The sequence below is a fragment of the Cupressus sempervirens genome, chromosome 5 (assembly GCF_028749045.1).
Source record: "Cupressus sempervirens isolate cs-2001-9-10 chromosome 5, ASM2874904v1, whole genome shotgun sequence".
Classification (NCBI taxonomy): Eukaryota; Viridiplantae; Streptophyta; class Pinopsida; order Cupressales; family Cupressaceae; genus Cupressus; species Cupressus sempervirens.
This window is the reverse complement of record NC_143122.1, coordinates 517,206,586-517,229,016: the sequence shown is the minus strand read 5'-3', so window position 1 is coordinate 517,229,016 and position 22,431 is coordinate 517,206,586. Positions and strand designations below refer to the sequence as shown.

At 37.9% G+C, this 22,431-nt stretch overlaps 2 protein-coding genes across 2 annotated transcripts in view; one reads left to right on the top strand and one right to left on the bottom strand.

Moving 5' to 3' along the window:
* The window catches only part of MSH5 (MUTS-homolog 5), a 364,768-nt gene that overhangs the window by 187,715 nt on the left and 154,622 nt on the right, over nucleotides 1-22,431 (top strand). The window contains exons 25-26 of the mRNA XM_089831617.1: nucleotides 22,109-22,185; nucleotides 22,309-22,398. Of these exons, the coding sequence (XP_089687743.1) occupies nucleotides 22,109-22,185; nucleotides 22,309-22,398 (167 nt within the window). The remainder of the gene's footprint in view (nucleotides 1-22,108; nucleotides 22,186-22,308; nucleotides 22,399-22,431) is intronic.
* LOC149556975 (uncharacterized) overlaps nucleotides 1-22,431 on the bottom strand; it is a 363,967-nt gene that overhangs the window by 187,163 nt on the left and 154,373 nt on the right. The gene's annotated exons all lie outside the window — the stretch shown is intronic.

Here is a 22,431-nt window from a genome sequence, read left to right as displayed (position 1 = left end):
TTGCAGACCTTTCTCTTCCTGCAAATGAGCTCCCAAGGCAGATTACCAGGCTCGGAAGTGAATCACAGGCTGCACACAATAAAACACAGGTTTCTATTTGGCATTTGCAGCCTATGTATGAATGAATGTAGGCCTCTCAATTCCTTAGTAACAAACACCAGCAGCAGATAAATGTTTCACCCCTTATAGTGCCGACAATTTGCAGCCTTTAGACAACTCCTTAATTCTTAACTCTTATAATGAACTCCAACTTCTCATAAGGAGTATGCCACAGCAGATAAGTAACAATTGCAATACCTCAGCTGAAATTGCACAGATAAATCAAGGAGAATCAGTCTCCAGGCAAGATTGCAAAACCTTTATACTTCAGCAAGGGCAAAGGAAAATGATTCAGAAACCTCTTCACAAGCAACAAAAAAAAATAATTAATCAGATCCGACTTGCGGTCATATTCGACTTGATCTAGTTCCTTCATTGTCTTCATGGGTTTGTAGATTCGACTGGTGACCGATCTAGATACTCCTATTTGGCCTATTGCTCCTTTGTTGCTCGATTAGGATTGATATTGATCGCCTCCCTCCATATCAGTTTTCATTGGATGCCCCTGTTCACCTCCTCCCCTTGCATCAGGAGTTGAATGAACATGTCAGACTTGAAAGTTGATATTTACAAACAATACATTAAAACTACCTGGAGTAATCCTCCTAGAGCTTTACGTCCGAAGATGGCCTTCTATGTTGAGCACTTTTTGGAGATTCAGGATGGGGTTATTGCTCGTCCTAGCTACCTATCTCGATGTTGGTGTCATGACCTGTGTATCTCTCTGGGCTCCTTTAGAGTTGGTTCTCGTCGTCTTCGGGCCCAGATTGACCATCATATGGACAGAGATGACCAGATTTGTTAGATGTGTACTTTAGTTGAGGTTGAGACTAAACTCACTTTATTTTCTGTTGCCCCATCTTTTATGAAATCAGAGGGAGATTTTAGTGCCTGTTCCACAATTGCTTCTCTCTTTCAACATTCTTTAGTTACATTGATCAATAGTATCTTACACTTTACCTTCAAGAAGCCACCTTGCTTCGTGATAGTATTTTGCAGTCACTTCTTCCTCACGGTCATACCTTGGATCAGCCCATTACTGCCTTTTTCTCACCCTTGTCTCTGCCACGGGGTGCGAAAAGGCCATTTACTACTACCACCATTGGTCACTCTAGGTCTGTGAGACCCCGCAACAATTTATCCCGATAGTACCATTCCTCCAGTAGCTCACAAAGATAGTGCAAGCCTCATTTCCATTCATATCCTTCTGTGACCAAATTCTTCATGTCTACAAAGGATTCCTAATCCTTACCTTGGCACTTCTCTTTTCTTCATGTTTCTTGCTTGCTTTTCTTGGACACCATTTAATGCTCCCGCTTCTCTCCATTATCTTGTTGTAAGCTCTCAGTCCCATAAACCCTTTTGTGGTCTTTTGTTGGACATTAATATTATTATCTTATCTTATCTTATCTTTTCCATCAAAGTGAGCTCATATTTATAACCCCCATTGGCACAAAGTTTCCCAAATGCAACTTCACTTAAAAAGCTTTCTCAACACATCATTTTATAATGTGCCATATAAGATAATTTATTAATAGAGATGGTTAAACACCAAGCAACAGGTGATTAAGGCGTTATATATAGATGGACTACACACCCAAATTCTAGAGAGAACCTACACCCAATGGTGGGTATTATTGGGTGCACAAATAGAATTCTAGAGACCAAATTTACCGGCTACAACCTTCTTCTCAGTCACAGTAAGGATCAGTAGAGAAGATACAAAGAAACCCTCAAAAATTAATTCACAATACCTCAGCTGTGAATCAATAGGCACTTCTTGAGAACCAAACTCTTATACTTCAGCAAGGGCACATGAGCCAATTGTAGAATACGTCACGAAGACAACAAAAGAAAATAATCAATTAGATGCTTTTCCATAGAAATGAGCTCATATTTATAACCCCCATTGGCACAAAGTTTCCCAAATGAAACTTCACTTAAGAAGCTTTCTCAACACAACATCATTTCATAATGTTCCATATAATATAATCCCTTAATTTATTTCGGCTTAAAAAAATGACCTTTTCAACCATATCATACCATTATCATACAAGGCAACTATTTCTTGTGCCCAAGATTTAAAACTTTCCAACTTGGTTCCAACAAGCTACAACATTAAGGTGGCCAAAGTACAATAGCAGGAAAAATAACAACCTCAAAATATTTAGACGAATAATAATAATTTACCTGTATTGCAAAAGCGAGTGAAAAAGCATTAGAATCGAAATTTGACAACACCATAGTGATCTTGATGAAGAAAGATGATGAGTGAATCGAATGGGGTGACTTACTATAAATAGAAGATCCCTCCGAGATTCTTGGAGCCCAAACCAGAAGCCCGAAATAAAAATTGAGAGCATCACTCAACTCATCTAACTCAATTGAGCTCATCCGAACCAACTATTGACCTATCATAAATAGTAAGTTTCTTAAATTGAGCCAAAACTTACCATAAGCTGCTAGAACTAAGAAAGCCAATAAGTTTATAATCCCATAACTAAGACCCTCGAATCCCACTGTCAGCTCACGAGGGTTGTGATGATGAACTGATCAAGCTAACTACAGGGACCTGCTAAAAATGGGACATTACAAATTATTTATTTAAATGATAATGGTTATGAATTTTGTATTCAATTAATAATCAGCTGGGACAGTTTGTTATTTAAACAACAGATTGTACCATTTAATTTTGATGCTTTCTTTCATATTGCAAGTGTGCAATTGTCTATTATATGGTCTAAATGAGTCAATGAACGCTAATTGGATTTAAGGAAGAAATACGTTGAGAGAATCTTAAAGGGATTATTCAAGTAGGTACACAATTAAAACTCATTAAATCAGTTCCATGCATATTGTTTGACTAAATTCCAAATCGTTGAATTTGGGAAGTGAAAGAAAGCAAAAGTTTGATGTAGAATTAGTAGGGGTTTTACATCAACACACTGAAACAATTGCCAAATCCACTAATCAAAGCCATGAACATGAACCTGTGATGTCCCCGACATCATTAAATAAATTAATATAATAATATTTTATATGTTTGGCCCCGACAATTAATTTAATTATCCCTTAGGCCCATTTTTATTTTGATTGTCCGTAGGTGTTAGCCACGTCAACACTTTTTGTAAACCCTCAAGATGTGATGTCCCCATATTTATAAGATTTAATAATGAATAAATTAATAATAGAATGAATAATAAATAATTTACTATTAGAAATATAATAGAAAATAAATGACATGATTTATATTGACTGATATAATCATACTATATAATCATATGGTTATAATGTGATTAATATCATGAATACCATGATATGATAAAAGAACAAATTATAATATATTATTATATATGATATAATTCAGTATTATCAATAAATAAAATAATAGTTAACTAAAATATACAGAATGAATAATTATATCCTATAATAAACAACTATAATATGTATGATACAATAAATATTAAATAAATAATGATATATATTGAATCATATATTCTAAAGTATAAATATTATAACATGAATACACAAAATATACCTATTAAAGTATGATAATATGAAAAACAAATAATAGAAAATTTATAAACTAATGAAACATATATAAGTTATGTAATAATCCCAACCAGTGTTAACTTCAACAAATACCAAATTCTTTACTAATTTAGTTGTTTGACATTTTGTCAAACACTTTGCAAGCAGGCTCTGATACCACTATAATGGACACCCTGGAAATGCTCAAGAATTGAACCAACCAGCTGATAAAGATTCTAAAATTTTTGCATAGATTTTGAAACCATATAACATGAACAGAAGGAATTTATGCAAATTGAAGATTGAACCACTGCTGAAATAATATTAGTTCTCAAACTAATTAAATCAAATACATAGCAAACTCACTAATTACTCCAGCATCATATAATCAAATACATAACAAACTCTTCAACTCACTAATTACACCCAATCTGCCTGTAGCTAATGAGTTGATAGCAGTGAATTCCAAAGGTCAAACCCCAAGGGAATGACATCTAGAATGTCACAAGAGAAGATAGACATCGTCTAATGCCAAGAACAAATTTGTAACTCACACATCCAAGTTCTTATCAAATGGCATTAACAATAATGGGATGCTAAATAATGAAGCTCTCACCCCTATTTATTCATTTCCTTCATTGTTATTGTTTCCATTGTTGGCATCACTTAGATTAATATTGATGCCCATCTATCTAGCCATAAGCTGCAACATTATATCCATTCGCTTATTCTCCTTCTGTTGCATACATTGTCCCTCCTCTAATGTACCCAATAACTGTTTGAACATTACATCCTGATCTGAACCGATATTCTTACCTTCGCCTAGTCCTGTATCCCTGTCATCTCGGTCACCCATACTGTTGTCTTGTTCAAAGAATTTCTCCTCTGCGTTTGTATGACCAAATTGTATGTCCCTCTGTACGGATGGACTAGATTGTTCGCTCTGCAAGTCTAAACTCCTACTTTGTCTTGCTCTGGTGTTGCAGAAATTATAAAACCCCTGTTGCATGCTCAAACATAAATGCTGTTTCAAATTCACTATAAGACCTCCATAGGATGGCAGGACTTATAGCCCTGATATCACTATAATGGGCACCATGGCCTGCCCTCCTTGAAATTGGTTGTCCTCAAGCAATCCAACAACACAATGAACTCCAACCTCCACCTGGATCCCAAATGAAGTAGTATGTGACATCCCTGTGGACATTAAACCAACTGCAAACCAACATCATTAGGACCAACCACATATCCTACAACGTAGCACCCAAAACTTGTGCTGATGATGTAGAAGTCAGAATGTCACCAGAAGGCAACTCCATAGAAGATCTATGAAACCTCTTCTTCCTTGTAACCACCCTTATAATATATATTGGATTGGAATCCTGATCATCACCAACATCATAGCTAGGTGGCTCACCAACATCATAGTTGGGTGGCTCTATACGTGTCTAAATCCCACCTGAGGAAGCAATTGCCTCATGTACTGTAGCAACACCATGAGATCTCACATACATATCTCCAATAATAATCTTGTCCTTGAGAGAGTCAAGAGTATTAGTAGTAACAACTGCATCAACTATCTCTGTACTAACTGTAGCAAGAGCTCTAGGAACCTCAACCTATCGAAGCTTGGTGCCGCTATACTTTGCTACTACTGACACAACCGCATGTCCCTGTGAAGTAAGTCCATTGTCAACACTGTAGATAGGATTAGCAGGTGTCGTACTAAATATAGGTACATTTGCATCAAGGACTTTTGTTGTAGAAATCTCAAACTTCCTTCCTTGCAACCTTGATCTCCGCCTTCTAAAAGAAGAAACCATATACCTTGCCGCACTTTCAATTGATTCTAGATCCGAAAAGCTCTCCCTCAATTTTTGTTGATGAAGCTCAAGTTTCTCCATACTCTCCTGCAAAGCATTCATCTTCGCGCTAACTTCCTCATTACTCCATCGACTTTTAGAACTGTCAGTCCTCCTATGTCTGTCCATGGCTAGAAAATGCTAAAGTGCTGGTCACTCTAAATGTAACAACAAATTTGACAATAATATAAATTTCCGACCCCACAAGATGGCAAGAAACTGCTCTGATACCACTGTGATGGCCCCAACCGGTTATAACTTCAACAAATACCAAATTCTTTACTAATTCAGTTGTTTGACATTTTGTCAAACACTTTGCAAGAAAGCTCTGATACTACTGTAATGGGCACCTTGGAAATGCCCAAGAATTGGACCAACTGCCGATAAAGATTCTAATGTTTTTGCATAGATTTTGAAACCATATAACATGAACAAGAAGGAATTTATGCAAACTGAAGATTGAACCACTGCTGAAATAATATTAGTCCTCAAACTAATTAAATCAAATACATAGCAAACTCACTAATTACTCCAGCATTATATAATCAAATACATAACAAACTCTTCAACTCACTAATTACACCCAATCTGCTTGTAGCTGGAAATGCGTCCAAGCTACTTGTTAATGAGTTGATAGCAATGAATTCCAAAGGCCAAACTCCAAGAGAATGACGTCTAGAATGTCACAAGAGAGAATAGACATCGTCTAATGCCAAGAACAAATCTATAACTCACACATACAAGTTCTTATCAAATGCCATTCACAATAATGGGATGCTAAACAATAAAGCTCTCACCCCTATTTATTCATTTCCTTCACCCTTCTAGAAAGAAATAAAATATTAATTAATTGCATTCTCTAGAAGCTTCCCCCCTCCCAATAATTAATGCACTCTCCAGAGGATTCTTCCTTGCAATACAATAATTAATTGTGCTTCTAGAAAATTAAATTACTAGAGGCTTCCCCCTTTCCAATAATTAATGCACTTTCTAGAAACTTCTCCCTTGTAATACAATAATTAATTGTGCTTCTAGAAAATTAAATTAATTAAATATAAAGTCACCCTTTTTAATTTATTTAATGACTTTATAAGAAATTAATTTAATCAATTTGTCCTTATTTCTCCACTTAGCCTTTGGAGAACGTAAAGGCTAAGAATTCCACCGAGTTGCTAAAAAGACTGGGACATTACAAGTTAACAGCATAAATAATAATATTGCTACCTCCTCCTATGGAAGGGGGTATCCCTTGCCTTCAACACTTTATATAACTGATGGGCCAAGTAAGAGGGATTATTATGTGGGAATAAGAGGAACGTCCATTCATCGAAGGTTGAAAACAAAATTGGAGCATAGAGATATGTATGTGACAATTCAGGCAAAGCAACAACCAACAAGGATAGGATTCACAATTGAAGACACACTTAACATGGATTCCTTGATTGATAAATATGCCCGTGGATCATATCTGCAGATTGTATAGCACAGCGACTTGAGTTCAATCATTGACAGAAAGGATTGAGAGATGCCAATGTTCAGGAGGGAAGCAGGACATCGAAGAAAGGAGAAGTCATCCTTGCTTTCAATTAGCAGAGATTGAAATGGAGGAAAAAAAAAGTGAAAGAAGGGAGCATTCCGTTGAATCAGGAAAGAAGTTGATTAAGCAAGGAGTATCAACGTATTGAAGTCCAGACAACAGAGAGTTGATTAAGACACAACAAACATAGAAGCATCAAACAAAAAGATAGAAAGGGATAATCAACAAAGGAGCAATATAATCCATCATTGAAAGAGCGTTAATAGCCAATACTATAACAGATAGGCTGTTATATGTTGTATTTTCTGATTGAGAGGCTACGTTGAAGAACAAGAACAATAACCAGGGAAACAACGAATATAGATATAGCATAAATCCAGTCAGTGCTCAATCAATAGGTCACCAATTTCAGAGCGATTATCCACAAGTATATAGTTAATGCATTATATTTGGTAAACTATAAAAGGGCATCAAAAAAATAGAATAGACCAAGAAAAAAGAGAACTCATAGAAAATAGATCCAATTCTGTACAAATCAATACACATGAAGATTGATATCAGTATCAAGTGTGTACTGTTTCCTACGGTATTGTAAATCTGAATTCAATGACAGGTGTAAAATCATAGAGCATTAAATAGGCAACTCTTAATTATCCAAAGGAGAATATCTGATATATATATAAGGAATCATAGTATCAAGTGAAAAAAGATAATCACAACACATTTCATATTTAATTATATCTGATTTGACTTCTGATGGATAGTGGAGGAACTGTCATCCAATAAGAGAAGTTACATCATTATTAATCATATTCATATAGTATTGGATAATTAATCCCTCACATAAAAATTAGATTTAATATAAGTTTCACACAATAATCATTTATTATATTTTCACAATCAAGAAACATAACACCTATAAGCATAGAATTGTCTTATTGAAGTGCAAAACTAGAGTGATTATAACATGGGACACTACACAGGAGTTCATCAAGGGATATGTAATACTGGCTTGTAGGTTGTTGTAGGCATGCAAACTTTGATATTTATTTGCTACTATGAATTCCAGTTGGAGTTTTCTTGTGTGCCATTTCGGAGGTGAAAGATCCTCCCTACTTGGTACTTGCAGTTTTAGCGAGAATAACTCCTCACCCTATTTGACATTGTTCTACAATTTTTCTAGTGAAGATTTGTTCAATGCAATCTAAAGTGCTATCATTATTGTGAAAATGCTCTTGCATATCTACATGTTGGCGCAATAGAATACATTGTAGTGTTATTTGTGGCATCATTGAGATTTGCAACTATGAAGGCAAAGCTAACAATATCGTATGAAACATGTATACTATTGGATGGGGACTGCATGGTCACCACCAAGAGTTATTGTCAAAGATCATTCCTGTAAGACATCAATCATCAAGTACGGCTTAGTCCACCATATGGACCCTCAACATCACCATTCCATTGTACGGACTCTCAAGCCACCCTTCACCCTATTCCATTGTACACCCAAATTTAGTGTCATAGGCTGCAATCGTATGCTTTCTAAATACTGTACAGGTATAGTGTTGGGAATTGTTGAAGACGTTGTATGGTTGTCTTCCATTGTACAGTATAGAGCTTAGAGTACAAATGGTTCTGAACAATGTAGTTGTGTGCCGATTGAAGTGTATTATCGAGCCATACAATACTAAGTAAGTTTGGTGGTCATACCGATAGTTCTAAAGGAGATCACACCCTCAGGACATTACAATGGTTTTAGAGTTGGTGATTCTGCTAGCTTGTTGGGTCTTGGATACATAAGGCACTCAAAGTGTATAACAAAAGGATATATCATTCCACAACCATAATGGGAGAAGCTCAAGACCGTGCCACTGACATCATTGCAGTATTGAGGGAACTAACTAGAGTTCAAGCTCAACTCAACGAAACTATGGTTAGAGGAGAATAACGACAAAAGCTCATGGAAGATACTTTGTAGCAATTGGTGTTGGGAAGAACAAATGGAGATCCCAACGGGAAGGGTGATAATTTGATATCTGGGAGGTCAAACCCCCAACTCTTACACTCTCTACCATCAGTGTAGATTTTTCCCCAGAGAAAAGAAGCACCTCGTGTAGGACAAGAGCCCATTTTCTAGGAGATGCAGAGAAACTCAATCAAGACTAGAAGAATGCAAAACTTGACGTAGATATATGCTTTATGGATTATGTTGAGCTCTAGATGAAATAATAAGGCGACAAAGGTCGAGGCGATTGATTGCTTTGATTAGAAGGATCCAAAACTTAATTTCAAGGAGTTGACTCAATTGAAGCAATTCAAATCAGTCGATAGTAACATTACAGAATCTAGAGGTTGTCGATGCTAGTAATAGATATCTCGGAGGTGATTGATTGTGTTTATGGACAAACTGACGGAATCTCTGAAAGGTTGGGTGAAAGGATTCAACCGTGTCACACTCATCAAAGAAATAAAGAAGGCACGTCACATGGTGACATCCTCTTCTTCCTCTAGAAGTTACACCCTAGGCCACCCGTCGCTCTGAAGGAGAAAGAAAAAAAAGCTCAACCAAAGAAGCCATTGTTGGGTGAGGCCACTAAATAGGAGCTTAGTAGGAGAAAGCTCTGGTTTTACTATAAGGAGCCGTGGGGAGTAGTTTATCAATGCTTAGGAAAAGGAAAAATCCATTACTTTAAGGTGATGTTTGATGATGAGGAAGAGAAAGAGGAACTTGAATCAGCAGGAGAAGGTAAAAAAGATTCCAAGGAGGTTAACATAAACTTTGTAGGGAGGATTGCCATGCTGGTATGACGAGGTTGCGTCATTGCAACACTTGCTGGTACTTCGAGGTGCATGGTATTCCAAGTACGAAGTACTCTCCATGGACAAAAGGTTGTGGTCATGCTTGACAGTGGGACCACACACTTCATCAACTCATTACAGTGGTTACCAAATTTAAAAACAAAAAGGACTTTACAAGAACCTTCACTAAAAGGACTCGTGATATGGATTGGGGAAGATTAATTGAATAGTTTTTTACAATCATATAGTGAGTTATCTTAGAGAAATATGAAACTTAATTAGAAAAGTTTCATAGTGTTGCTTCCATTTTTTAATGACAAAATAAAGGACAACAATAATGAACAAAGACTAGATCTTGGAGAGTCTATTGCGCCTTTTTGAGCAAATATGCTCAAACATCCTCCAATTGTGTTCACAACTTGAAGCGCTACATGGATGGCTCAATATGCATATGACAATTTTATGGAGGTTTGGGGCTGTAGGCCCAAACATTTGACCCCATCTATCTGAAATAAGGAAAAGAGAAAAAAGAGATAGACTCATTTCTAACTTTAAGGCTAGATTATAAAATCATATTATGCACTTAACATATATTTCATATTTCTACCTGATTGCAATTTTGTGTGAGCAATTTTGCACATTTGGCTTCCAAAAATATCCCTTGTTGCATTATCAAATGCCTCCATCTTGTGTAGTGTAGTGTGGTATCAGTGGACATTTGTTGTACCATTGGATATAGCCTAGTAAGAACCTCCTTGTCTACATTGAAATCAGTGTGGAAATGGAATGTAGTATTGAGGTAATAAGTTGCTTCATGGAGGGCATTGTCAAGCTTGATATTAGGAAAACTCAAAGTCTATATGAGTATGGAAAACTCAGTTATGACCCCATCGTGGCACAAGCTGAAGATAATGAGAAATACCATTTAAATCCTCAGTTACTAGGTTCTGCTGTTTGGGCCCGGGTCCTTGTACTGGTATAGTTTTGGTACTGGTTCTTATGGGGTACTTAATGGGTTCTTTGTGGGTCCTTCTGTAAAAGATCCACAAAGAGCTTGGGCACCCACGAAATACCAGAGGGCGGTAGGTCAGTCTATGCATGTATATCTGATTTTTTCATCAGCATGCTCTTGTATCAGCTTTAGATAGTGTCTTGCAACAGTTTGGTAATATTATTCAAGTCAAAATTGGTCTATGTAATGCCTTCAGTTTATGACAGTAGTGAACATCATTCTACTTCAATTTGTTTGAAGGTCAGGGATTAATTTTTTTCTTTGTAGATCTGATAAAATTACTGTTGATAGATTTGTAAAAGCCAGCCCATAGTTATGTTTATTGATCATGTTCAGATTGATGTCAATTTGTAATGCATGTAAGCTAAAACTATATGAGTAATGCAATTGTTTATTTATAATTTTATTGGCCATTATGGATTTATGAGTATCACTCCTTTTTATATATGTAACTTCGATGATTGAACATATATACATACATATACAGACGAACCTGTATCCACAAGGGAGGGAAAAATTGTCGTACCCACGTACCCGAACCTCATATCCGTACCAGAACCAAAATCCGAATTGGCAACTTAGTTTAAATCTGTACAAAAGAGCCTAGACAAGCACACTTTAGCAAGGCATAAACTATTCCAAGAAAGACTGATAATTATAGCACAATGATTCTATATTAGGAAAGCTTAGACAATTAATTATTGATTAGAGGGAAACACTAAGACAGTATAGGAAAGAATGTTTATAGAGCAAGACACACAGTAATTCTGTTTAGTTTAGAACAGCAATCCAACAATATGTAGGGCAGCCCTATGCATATAATGTGAATAACGATTGTGATTAATAAAATAAGAATCATGATAGCAGCATGAAACCAGTGATTTTCATGCAAAATATTACTAGAAATTAAAAAAAATGACACAGCTGAAAGTATAAAGTTAATGAGCTGAATGCATACACCATAGGCCCTTTTTTTAAACATAATAATGCTTCAAGATGAAATTTTGTTAATAGAGATTTATAAATTAAGAGAAATTTTCAGAACCTTTAACAATGCAATTAAGTGTTCCAAAATAATTTCTTACATACCTGAATCTTTGGGCTAGAGTGATAAAACGAGTACTAGAAACAACACCGTGCTGCTCTTTTACCTCTCCAGTCGCTTCTCCCTTCCCTGGATTTGTAATTTTCCTTGGAATGATTCTGAAAGTTACTCAGAATTAGCAAAACTAGAACCAAGGATGCTCAATGTGGCTACCTCTATTTTCCCCAAGAAATGCCCTACCATTTGCCACCGTCCACTTTTTATCCTTTTCTCTAGTCAGCGATACACGGCAGTCATCTCATTCTAAAAGTTTTTATGGATCAACTTAAATCAGATTTACCCTTCTTTGAGCTTTTAACTTTGGCTGTAGACGTCAAATCTCTCTCTTCTCCAGCCACGTTTACAATTTATATCTTTTCTCCTCCCAGGGACGGACATGTTTAATCCCTTGATGCGTCACCTTTCTCTCATACAAATTTTATATTTTAGGATGATAAATATGAAATGGTGTTTTATATCTTTTTTTTGGTATAGGTGGCTATGGTGTATTTAGGCATATTTTATATAACTATTATGTATTATAGTTTATTTAGTATTTATTTATTTACTAACTCAAAGGCTAGCTGAAAATGTACCGGTTTGGCTCTAAGTCCGGTTGTACTTGTAGATGGAAAAGTTTTACAATTAGGGCACAAAGACTCCTAAAAGTAAGAATAACTTAACTATTTTGCGAATTAAGAAAGAAGTATAAGTTACAGATAAAGCTTCTAGCTATATATTTCCACAACTGCTCCCAGTCAAAGCTTCAGCTCTGATTGCTTCTTAAATCACTATGCTCTTTTATTGAACACACAATAATAACATGAATCAAGACCATAGGCACAAATTACAGTCAAAGCTTCTAATTTGCTCTATCACAATTGCTTCCAATCAAAACTTTGAATCCAATTACTTCTTTTATTCACTTTTCTCCCAAACTCGTACTACACAATCAAAGTTATGCTTGCACAAATGTAGTAGAGCTTTCTTGCATACAAAGAAGGAGGATTTTTACAATGAGAGTGCACTCCTTTATATAGGCATAGGAGTCAAGAAAAAGGTGGAGGAAAAAGTGGGAGCAACTCAACCAACTTTGACCTAGTCTAACTAAAACAGAAAATATAGCATTACATGCAACTGCACATGCAACTCGTATTACATCTTTTCATGTACAAGCAACTATCATTACATGTAATTACATACACATGTAACTTACATTACATATAGTTACACATCTTCATGTAATACATTCTCTCCAACTACAAACATGAAAGAAGAAGAAGACAAAAGTGAAGGAAACAATACTGAAGGGCCTTGTACTTGGCGATGCTATCTTGAATGATAACATTATTGGGGGTTTCTGTATTTTGTACCGCTACACTCACCTTGATAACCATGGTGTTGCGTCTTTTGATTACTGATTACCGTACTGGTAAAGAAATCAATGCATACAGACAATAGAATGGAATAGCAGAATAATATTCGCAATAGTAGATGATTATGATTTACAATGATCACAGACGGGATATAAATACTACCGCCGAACCTTTCCGAAGGGTTCCGTCGGCCACAACATTACATTCGCTACAAACTATTTACCCGTCGGCTACAAAATACAAAACATCGACGACAGTCAATCTATTGGCTACAGAAACACCGCCGGACCCATCCAGTCGGCTAACACCATCCTCTCCAAAAAGAAAAATCGTCTCCTGACGACTGACAAAATATCTGAGACAAATTAACAAACAAAATACATTAACAGAGTGACTACAACAAGAGAAATCTGCTTCTGACACATCACTATCACCTTCGTCCCGTGCCTGTAGCCTCTGCTAACACAACACTGCCTCCTTGATGAAGCTGACCTTGATAGCCACCTGTGCTGCTTTCTCTGCTTCCAACACTGGGTCCACTGAGCTAAGTGTCGCTGCACTGCCTCCAACTGGATGATTAGCTCCTCCCGAGCTCTCTACGCATCCACCAAGACAGCCTCCTGGCCAACACTTACTCCCAGCGCCTCGGTACACAAACAGTTCATGCCTGCAGCAACTTCAACTCTTCTCAACTGGTCAGACTCCCACGACTGATATCCGCAACGACTGGGGGTCCTGGGGACAACGCCCCCGGCGGGGTCCTGGGGTACAGGGCGGGGTCGAGGGGCAGCGCCCCTCGCCGCCAAGACCAAATTAGCACTTCGCAACCCACATAGAAATGCACGAAACACACCATTTCTATCATTTTCTACCGATTCTGCACTTTTTCTGGCAACCACGGATGCGTCCCCTTTCCTTTGGCATCATCTGTAACTCATTCTGAAAAATTTGATTCTGTCGTTTTTTTTTTTTTTTGAAAACCTCGCACACCCATCTTCTACACAAACTCAGTAATCTCTCCTCCGCAAATGAGAAACAAAATTCCAACAATCTTTCACTGAAACCACTCCTTCGGCAATGAGAAGCTCAACAATTCTTCCGGCAATGAAAATAGACAGATAGATCACGCTGCGGAAGACCTCCCGGGGGGACAGTCCACAGACATCTGCCGCAGGACAGTCCGCGGACAGCTACACGTGGGACATGTCCACGGGAGCCACCCACGGGATAGTCCGCGGACCTCTTGTTTTAACTGCCTCGCGGAAATAAAAACTTCCGCGGATTTCCCTTCTGCCTGCGGGACTTTTTCACCCGCGGACAGACTCTGCCGGCGGGACTTTTTTACAGCCGCGAATAGACTCTGCCCTTGGGGCTTTTTCCACCTGCGGACAGACTCTGTCCGTGGGGTCCTCTTTCCATTCGCGGGCGGACAGACTTTGCCTGCGGGGTCCTCTTTCCATCCACGGACAGACTCTGCCCACGGGGTCCTCTTTCGTTTTCTTTTTTTTTTTTTTTTTTTTTTATAATTTAAAAAAAAATAATTTTTTCCAATTTTTTTTTTTTCTATTTTTCTTTTGACAAAAATAAAATAAAATTAAAAGACAGCACCTCAATTTTGCCTCCAGGCGTCGCCATTCTGCAATAACGACGACAAGGGAATCATCTGATCATTCTGTGACGGTGACGACATCTTCTTGGCATGGTAGGATTCGTTGACTACGTGAGGTACCTCTTGCCCGTCCAATGTTCCCAACTTTACCACTCGATTGTCGCTGACCTCCCGGATCTGATATAGTCTAAGTCATCTGGCCTTAAACTTTTCCACCTTTGATTTCATTCCGACTGTCGTATGCCTTACGTCTGTTCTGTGCCACCTCCGTCACCCACTATGCCTGCGGTTGTCGTGCAACTAGATTATTTCCTTGCTGTCGGTGCCCTTCCACTAATTTTATGCTACAGTGTAACCTTTTCTTTCCGCGCGGTCCATTCACTATGTACCGAACAGTGGGATCTTTCGTTTTTCTGTGTTTAGACTGTATGTTCTTCCCCTCAGCTTCAGCCATGGCAGCTTTTCCTTTTTCCGCTTCCCTGCATTCCTTCGGACATTCGTTTTCCTCATTTTTCTCACCTTTGTCGACCCTTAGCATATTGCAACTCGGAAAGAGTTCGTAGTCTTCTATCTGCCAGTGGTAAAGGCCATTCACCGAGTCCAGGTCGTCGTCATTCGATCCTCCTTCATCTGGATCCATTCTCCTCTTTCTTTCGTCATTACTCTCGCCTTCACTGTCAAAATCTGACGATGCTGCCTCCTTGCCAACCATTTGCGTGTGCAGGTCAATTATGAATCTTTTGCCTCCGCGCTCCATTGATAGGGTATTTCGTTTCCAATCACGTTTTACTTTTGCTTGCACCAACCAATCCCGTCCTAGAATAGCATCATATTCTTTTCTTTTCAGTGGAATGACTACGAAATTTAATAAAAATGGTTGCGTACCAATGGTTACCGGTTGTGCCCTCAAGGTTCCTAACGGTTTGATCCCGTGCTGGTTCACCGTGAGCAACTGGAATGTAGGTGGCCACAGCGTCGGCTTCCCCAACTTCTTCCAGGTATCCTCCGGTAAGACATTCACGTCGGACCCTCCGTCAACAATTGTCTCTGTCAAAACATTTCCCAAAATCCCCATCTCGACGACCGCCGGATGCCGTCTGGAGGTGAGTGCCAGTAGCATTGGGTCTGTTGTCATCACTTCCCTACTGTCCCTTCCTGTGTCCTCCGTTGCTTTCGAAAACGGTGGGTGATTCAGAATGGCCGTCCGTAACTGGGGCATTGTGAGAAGGAGGTCACTTATCTTTATTGGTATCTCCGTTTGTAAGATCTGCCGTACAAAGTTTTGATTTGCGAAGGTCTTTGCCAAGGTGCCGGTAATGTCCTTCAACTGAGATGTCCCTGTCGACGATGCCTTTCCAATTTCTGCCTGCATTTCCCCCAATTTTCTTTTTTCCTCCGCTTGCCTTCGTGTAATTGCCAGGACCTCCTCTACATCTGTGCCAACAGTGATCAAGTTTACTCCAGACTTGGGACACTTGGAATCTTCGTGATCGCTGGGTCCACACCATCTGCATAATAATTTCGGTTTGTTTGTCACTGTACAATCCCGCGCAAAATGACCCCACAAATTACATGCTCGGCATTGAACGATTGGCCGTCCATTTGCATCATACTGAGTTCAACTTCGGCTCCCATTATTATTGTTATTGTTTGCATTGTTGTTATTTTGCCCTTTGCTATTATTCCTGTACTCTCTAGATGTGGCACCATCAATGTTTGCATTTCTGTTACTGCCCGACGGGGAAGCCTGCTGCGTAAGAAGCGCCTGCGGAGATCCTCTTGTCTTCATGTTAAAAGGACAGTCCTTTGTCGAATGGCCCATGATCTGACAGATGTCACAAAATTGGTTCTTTGGACACGATCCTTTAGTATGACCGTTGGTCTTACACTCTGTGCACCACAATTCATTGCCTTTTGGCTCCTTCTGCATGTTTTTAAACTCCTTCATCATGCGAACCATATCCTTCTGTAGGGCACGAACCTTCTTGCTGCTACCTTCGTCATCGCTGCTATCATCTCCGGCAGGCTCGTCGTCATCAGAATCAGAGGAGCTAGTTCTCTTCTTCTTTGTTTTAGTTCACTTTCAAGATGTAGTGCTCTGTTATACACGTCCACATATGACGACGGTGGCACAATTTTCATTTTCCTCCGCAGCTTCGATCGTAGGCCGTCCACGAACCATCTTTTCTGCAATCCGTCCGCTGGCTTGCTTTCCATTTTGTTTATTAAATCTTTTAATCTCCTGGCGTAGACGCGAACAGTTTCGTGCTTCCCCTGTTTGGTATTGAAAATCTCTGCTACGATTTCATTATCATCCTGCAAGAGTTTAAATTCCGCTAGGAACTCTTTTTTAATGTTATCCCAGGTATTCAGCTTTTGTGGATTCGTATCTGAAAACCAATCAATCGCGACACCCCGTAGGATTGCCGGAAAATTCAGTCGTCTTCATCAGTTATGCCATTTGCCCTCCAGATCGTTTCACATGTTTTGCAACGTCGAATGGGATCGGTCGTACCATCGCCATTGAACTTTGGCAGTTTCTCTTTTGGTCCCACCATCACAATTGGCTTCTGTAAATAGGCGTTGCTCGGTCCTGCAACACTGGCGCTCTTCACTCCCACATCGGCGGTCTGCAGTCCCACATCGGCAGTCTGCACTCTCACACTGACAGTCTGTACTCCCACTTCGGCGGACTGGTCTCCCACACCGACGATCTGCACTCCCACACCGGCGGACTGGTCTCCCACACCAGAGGTCTGCACTCCCACACCGGCAGTCTGTACTCTCACACCGGCGGATTGCTCTCCTACACCGGCGGACTGCTCTCCCACACCGGAGGTCTCGACAACTACAAACCTTGGTGAAGAAGAAGGATCTTTTGAAGCTGTTTCCCGCATAAGTCTATCCGGGACGAAGAGGTCACTCCACGCTCGTGCTCCCTTGGCACTGCGAGCCGTGTGAGTTGATGCTCTTCTGTCTGAATTTTCTTCCCTCGGTGAACACAAATTCAAGAACTCCTCCCGTGCTTCTTCCACTGATTCCACCCGCTGCCGAGTCTCCTCCAACAATTCCTCCGCGCTTCAGTTTCCGTTGGCAATCTTTTGAAATCTCCGTCGGCGTTCGGCTTGCTGTGCCAGAATTAAATTCTCTTGCGCAGTACAGATTCCATCTTTTCCCTTGACCTTATTCCGATCCTTGTTAAGCTGATTTGGCATTAATTTTCATTCCTCCCACCTTCCAGGTTCATAAGGCAACGGCGCCAAATGTTTACCGTACTGGTAAAGAAATCAACGCATACAGACAATAGAATGGAATAGCAGAATAATATTCGCAATAGTAGATGATTATGATTTACAATGATCACAGACGGGATATAAATACTACCGCCGAACCTTCCCGAAGGGTTCCGTCGGCCACAACATTACATCCACTACAAACTATTTACCCGTCGGCTACAAAATACAAAACACCGACAACAGTCAATCCGTTGGCTACAGAAACACCGTCGGACCCATCCAGTCGGCTAACAATAACCTCTGACTTTGATGAATTGTCTGCTATCATGTGGAAACTTGATGTGATCCAACTTTTATTGCTCAAGTTGTCGTGAATTCTCCTTTATAGATCAACACAAATTGGAATCTCTGACACTTTGAAACCCTTCTTGACGATGTCTAGATGTAAATTCGGAACAACTTTCCATCGGCACCTTTACCTTTTTTTTTTTTTTGACATTAAGTGCTTGGCGCATAGGAATGCTTGCAAATGGAGATTGCTGATTTTCAAAATGTGACTTAGGCTTTCAAGATGTCATTGCATGGAAAATAAATTACATGTAAATGTAACATGTAATGAGGAATGAAAGTGAGATGACATCTGAATGCAGATGGAGGATGCGCTTTACATGTAAGTGCGGGTGATGGGATGAGGCGCAAAGCATGGAAATATTCGAAAACATGTATTTGCTCATGGAGGCGCAAATGCATATGGAGAGGTGAAAATGGAATGAAGTTTGAGGGAAAATGAACTTTATAGATGCCTTTGAGGAAAAGTAAGGTCAAATTACATGGGAAAACATGCACATGACATCTTTTTGACTTTTCAAAAAGTGACTTCTAATCACAATCGAACCTTTGAGATGCAATTACATGTGAGGCATTTTATGTAATCGTGTTGTGCGAATGGATGCAAAAAGTGAGATGAGTGAAATAGAAGCGGAAAATCGGATTACATGCATGTGCGGATGGTGAATGAGATGGAAAACATGTAATCTCATTTGTCGGATGAGATGCGATGTGTTGTGATAGGGAAAATGGAAGTGAAACGTGACGATGGTTTTGCATGAAGTGAAGCAAAAACAAGTTCTTGGGAAAGAACTTGTAACTTCTCCAAAGTGGAGAAAATTGACAAGCAAGCAGAAAGTACAAAAACAAGCACAAAACAAACACATGCCTTTGGCAAAAGACTCAAACATGTCAAGATGCAATGTACTTCAACACTTAAATTCGAATTTGGAGTTTGGAAAAATTCCAAAAGTGTGAAAAGGAGAATTTTCATCATTTTTAAAGGCAAAATGCACTTTTCATGGCATATATATGGAGAAATGTGCAATCTCGAGCTAAAATATGCATGGAAATAGCAAGATAAGCATGAATTGATTAGCAAGTTTGAAAATGTCCACTTACTTGGAGGTTAAAGAGCCAAAATAGCAAGAATCATAGGATTTGAAGACCAATTCTTCCTCAAATCTGGATTTTCAAACAACTTTTTGATTTTTTTTGTACTTGCATTTAACAAAAAATAATGAGCAATGAAGGGTCGAATTTGACATGAAAGTGCCAAATACATTGCCTCCAAAGACAATATCATGCATTTAAAACTCAAAAACAATCCCTCTTGATCAAAGGTTTGGGTTGGAAATGCATTTTTTTGAGTTTTTTGAACAGAAACATGACTTTTTAATGCAAAAATCTGTGCCATTTTTGAAAAAAAAGTGGGCAAAAATGAATGTTTTTGAGTCATTTTTAATTTGTGAATGCAAAAACGACTTCCCCAAATGCATATACATGGATCCAAATGTAAAAAAGTGGCTTCAAAATGCATAAAAGTGAATTAAAACCCCAATTTTCTGGGCAATTTTAGCAAAAACGTGATTCAAAAAAGGCATGAAACAAAAACAATTTGGCTTCTTAAGTTGAAAATGTGTATCACAATCAATGACAAACACTTAAAATGCCAAATCGATTCCTCTTTGAGCAAAAACATGGGCCAAAAATGGATTCATTTGGAGTTTTCACCTAAAATGTGCCCTATGATAGAGTTAAAAAAATGTCTTTTAGCAAGATGAATCCATTTTTGATGTTAGAAAATCCATTGCCAAGCAAAAGCAATCCTATTGGAGAAGATCTCATGCAAAACCATCAAGTAAATTTCTCACAATCTCCAAAATCGGGTTCTTCGATGGCAAAGACATGTTCTTCCTCAAAATCAGATTTTTTGGAGGTCATTGCACATATTAAAACACGCTTTTGGTTAAAATCAGACCTTTTTGGGTCACTTGCATATTTTAAGTTACATCTCACTTTTTGTATGCAAAGACATGAAAATTTCACTTTTGATGCAATTACATCAAAAAGGTCCACTTACATGGTAACTTTTTGATGTAATGACATCAAAAAGGTCCACTTTTGATAACAAGTTGAACTTTATATGCAAAGACATGTAAAATGTCCACTTTTGATGGGTTTTACATGTTATTGCATATAAAATGTCCACTTATGAAGACTTTAAGTCATTTAATTCACTTAAAATTATAAAAATGTTACAAAATGGGCCATAAACAATATTTATTTATCATATTTAGAAATAAACATATAAACATTATTTAAAAGTAACATTTAAATAAACATTTGATTTTTAAAACCAAAAATTAAACTGAACCTATATGGTTATATAGTTACTTTAAGTGACAAATTAAAAAGTAACTCAACTTAAAATTATAACATAAAGTGCACTATAGTCACTTTAAGTTAAAAATTTAAAGTTAAAGTAACTTAAAAACATAACAAAAAGTAAATATAAGTTATATTTTTCAAAAAGTGAAAGTCAAATTGAAAATATAATGTCATTTTTAATTCGTGTTGTTGCACCCAAAAGGTCCACTTTTGAAGCACTAAAATGGGCATAACTCTTGACCGACAACTCCAATTGACCCTTAGGTTAGATCAAATTGAAGGGAAAAATGAAAGGCATGACATGAGCAAAACCAAAGGACTGAAAACAAACAAATGCAAACTCAAAAGCAAAGAACGGACAACGAAGGCTTCAAAAATAAGTAAAGGTTTGAAAGAAAGCAAAACGAAAAAGACTTGACAAAGGCCTTCAATAAAAAGATTCATTTTATCAATTGGTACTGATTGGTTGATCAATACTAACCAATTAAATAATGAACAAAATTCAGAGAAATGTGAAACTAATTTAAAAATGTTTCATATTGTCACTTACATTTTGTGGTAACAAAATGCAGGACAACAGTACATACACTATTATGGCTTAGATATTTTTTCTAGGTCTGATAGTTCAATTGCAAACATAATAAGAATTTGTTTCAAACTTTAAGTTTTCGAGATAATCCCATTTGCAGCTAGTTGAATTTCTAATACCTTATAGCTACAGAGTGGAGTATGATAGTCTAAATACAACAGCTGTTGAGTGTGGCTTTCATATGCTGGTCTGAAGAATCATATAAATGTAAAAATCTATGTAACAGCTCCCAAAAAAGTGATTATCAAAACTTCATTCATTTTGTCCAAAAATTTGCTTGCTTTCACATTTTAGAATATTCCCGTACATTACTTAATACCAAGGCCCTTAGCAACGTTGCCTTAGATTCTGCTGTCAAGTCAAGGTTAAGTGTGGCTTAAGTCTCCGGAAAATCATGTTTGGAGTTTAGTGGAATCTCTGTCATACTTATCAAATATTATGATCCGCACGTACTAATGTGAGCATTCATCTTGCTTACTTTTATAAATTGATATTGCTGTTGTGAATATTTTATCAATTGTAGATTAAAAAATTCCAAGCTTTAAAAGGTTATATTAAACATTATATTGATTATCAGAATGGGCTTTTGCTACAAAATTGAAATATGGAAATATTGATGTTGTAAATAATTAGTGAAGCTATTGATTCAACAGGTTGCCCTTGTCGTTTTCTTGTCACATATTGGAAGCTTTGTGCCAGCAGATTCTGCAGTAGTTGGTATCACAGACAGGTTCATTATTATCATTATGGGAATTTGCAATGAATGTTTACATCAATTTCAAAGTACTATATGAAGTTGCATTATTCATTTTACCTTGTTTTGTAATTATGAAATGTTGTAATATTGGGACAGGATATTTTTTGGAGTTGTCAACAAACATACAATTACTAGTGAGCAATCAACGTTTATGATGGATCTGCATCAAGTTGGCATTATGCTAAGGTGGACTGAAATAACAATTTTGGTCAATGTTGA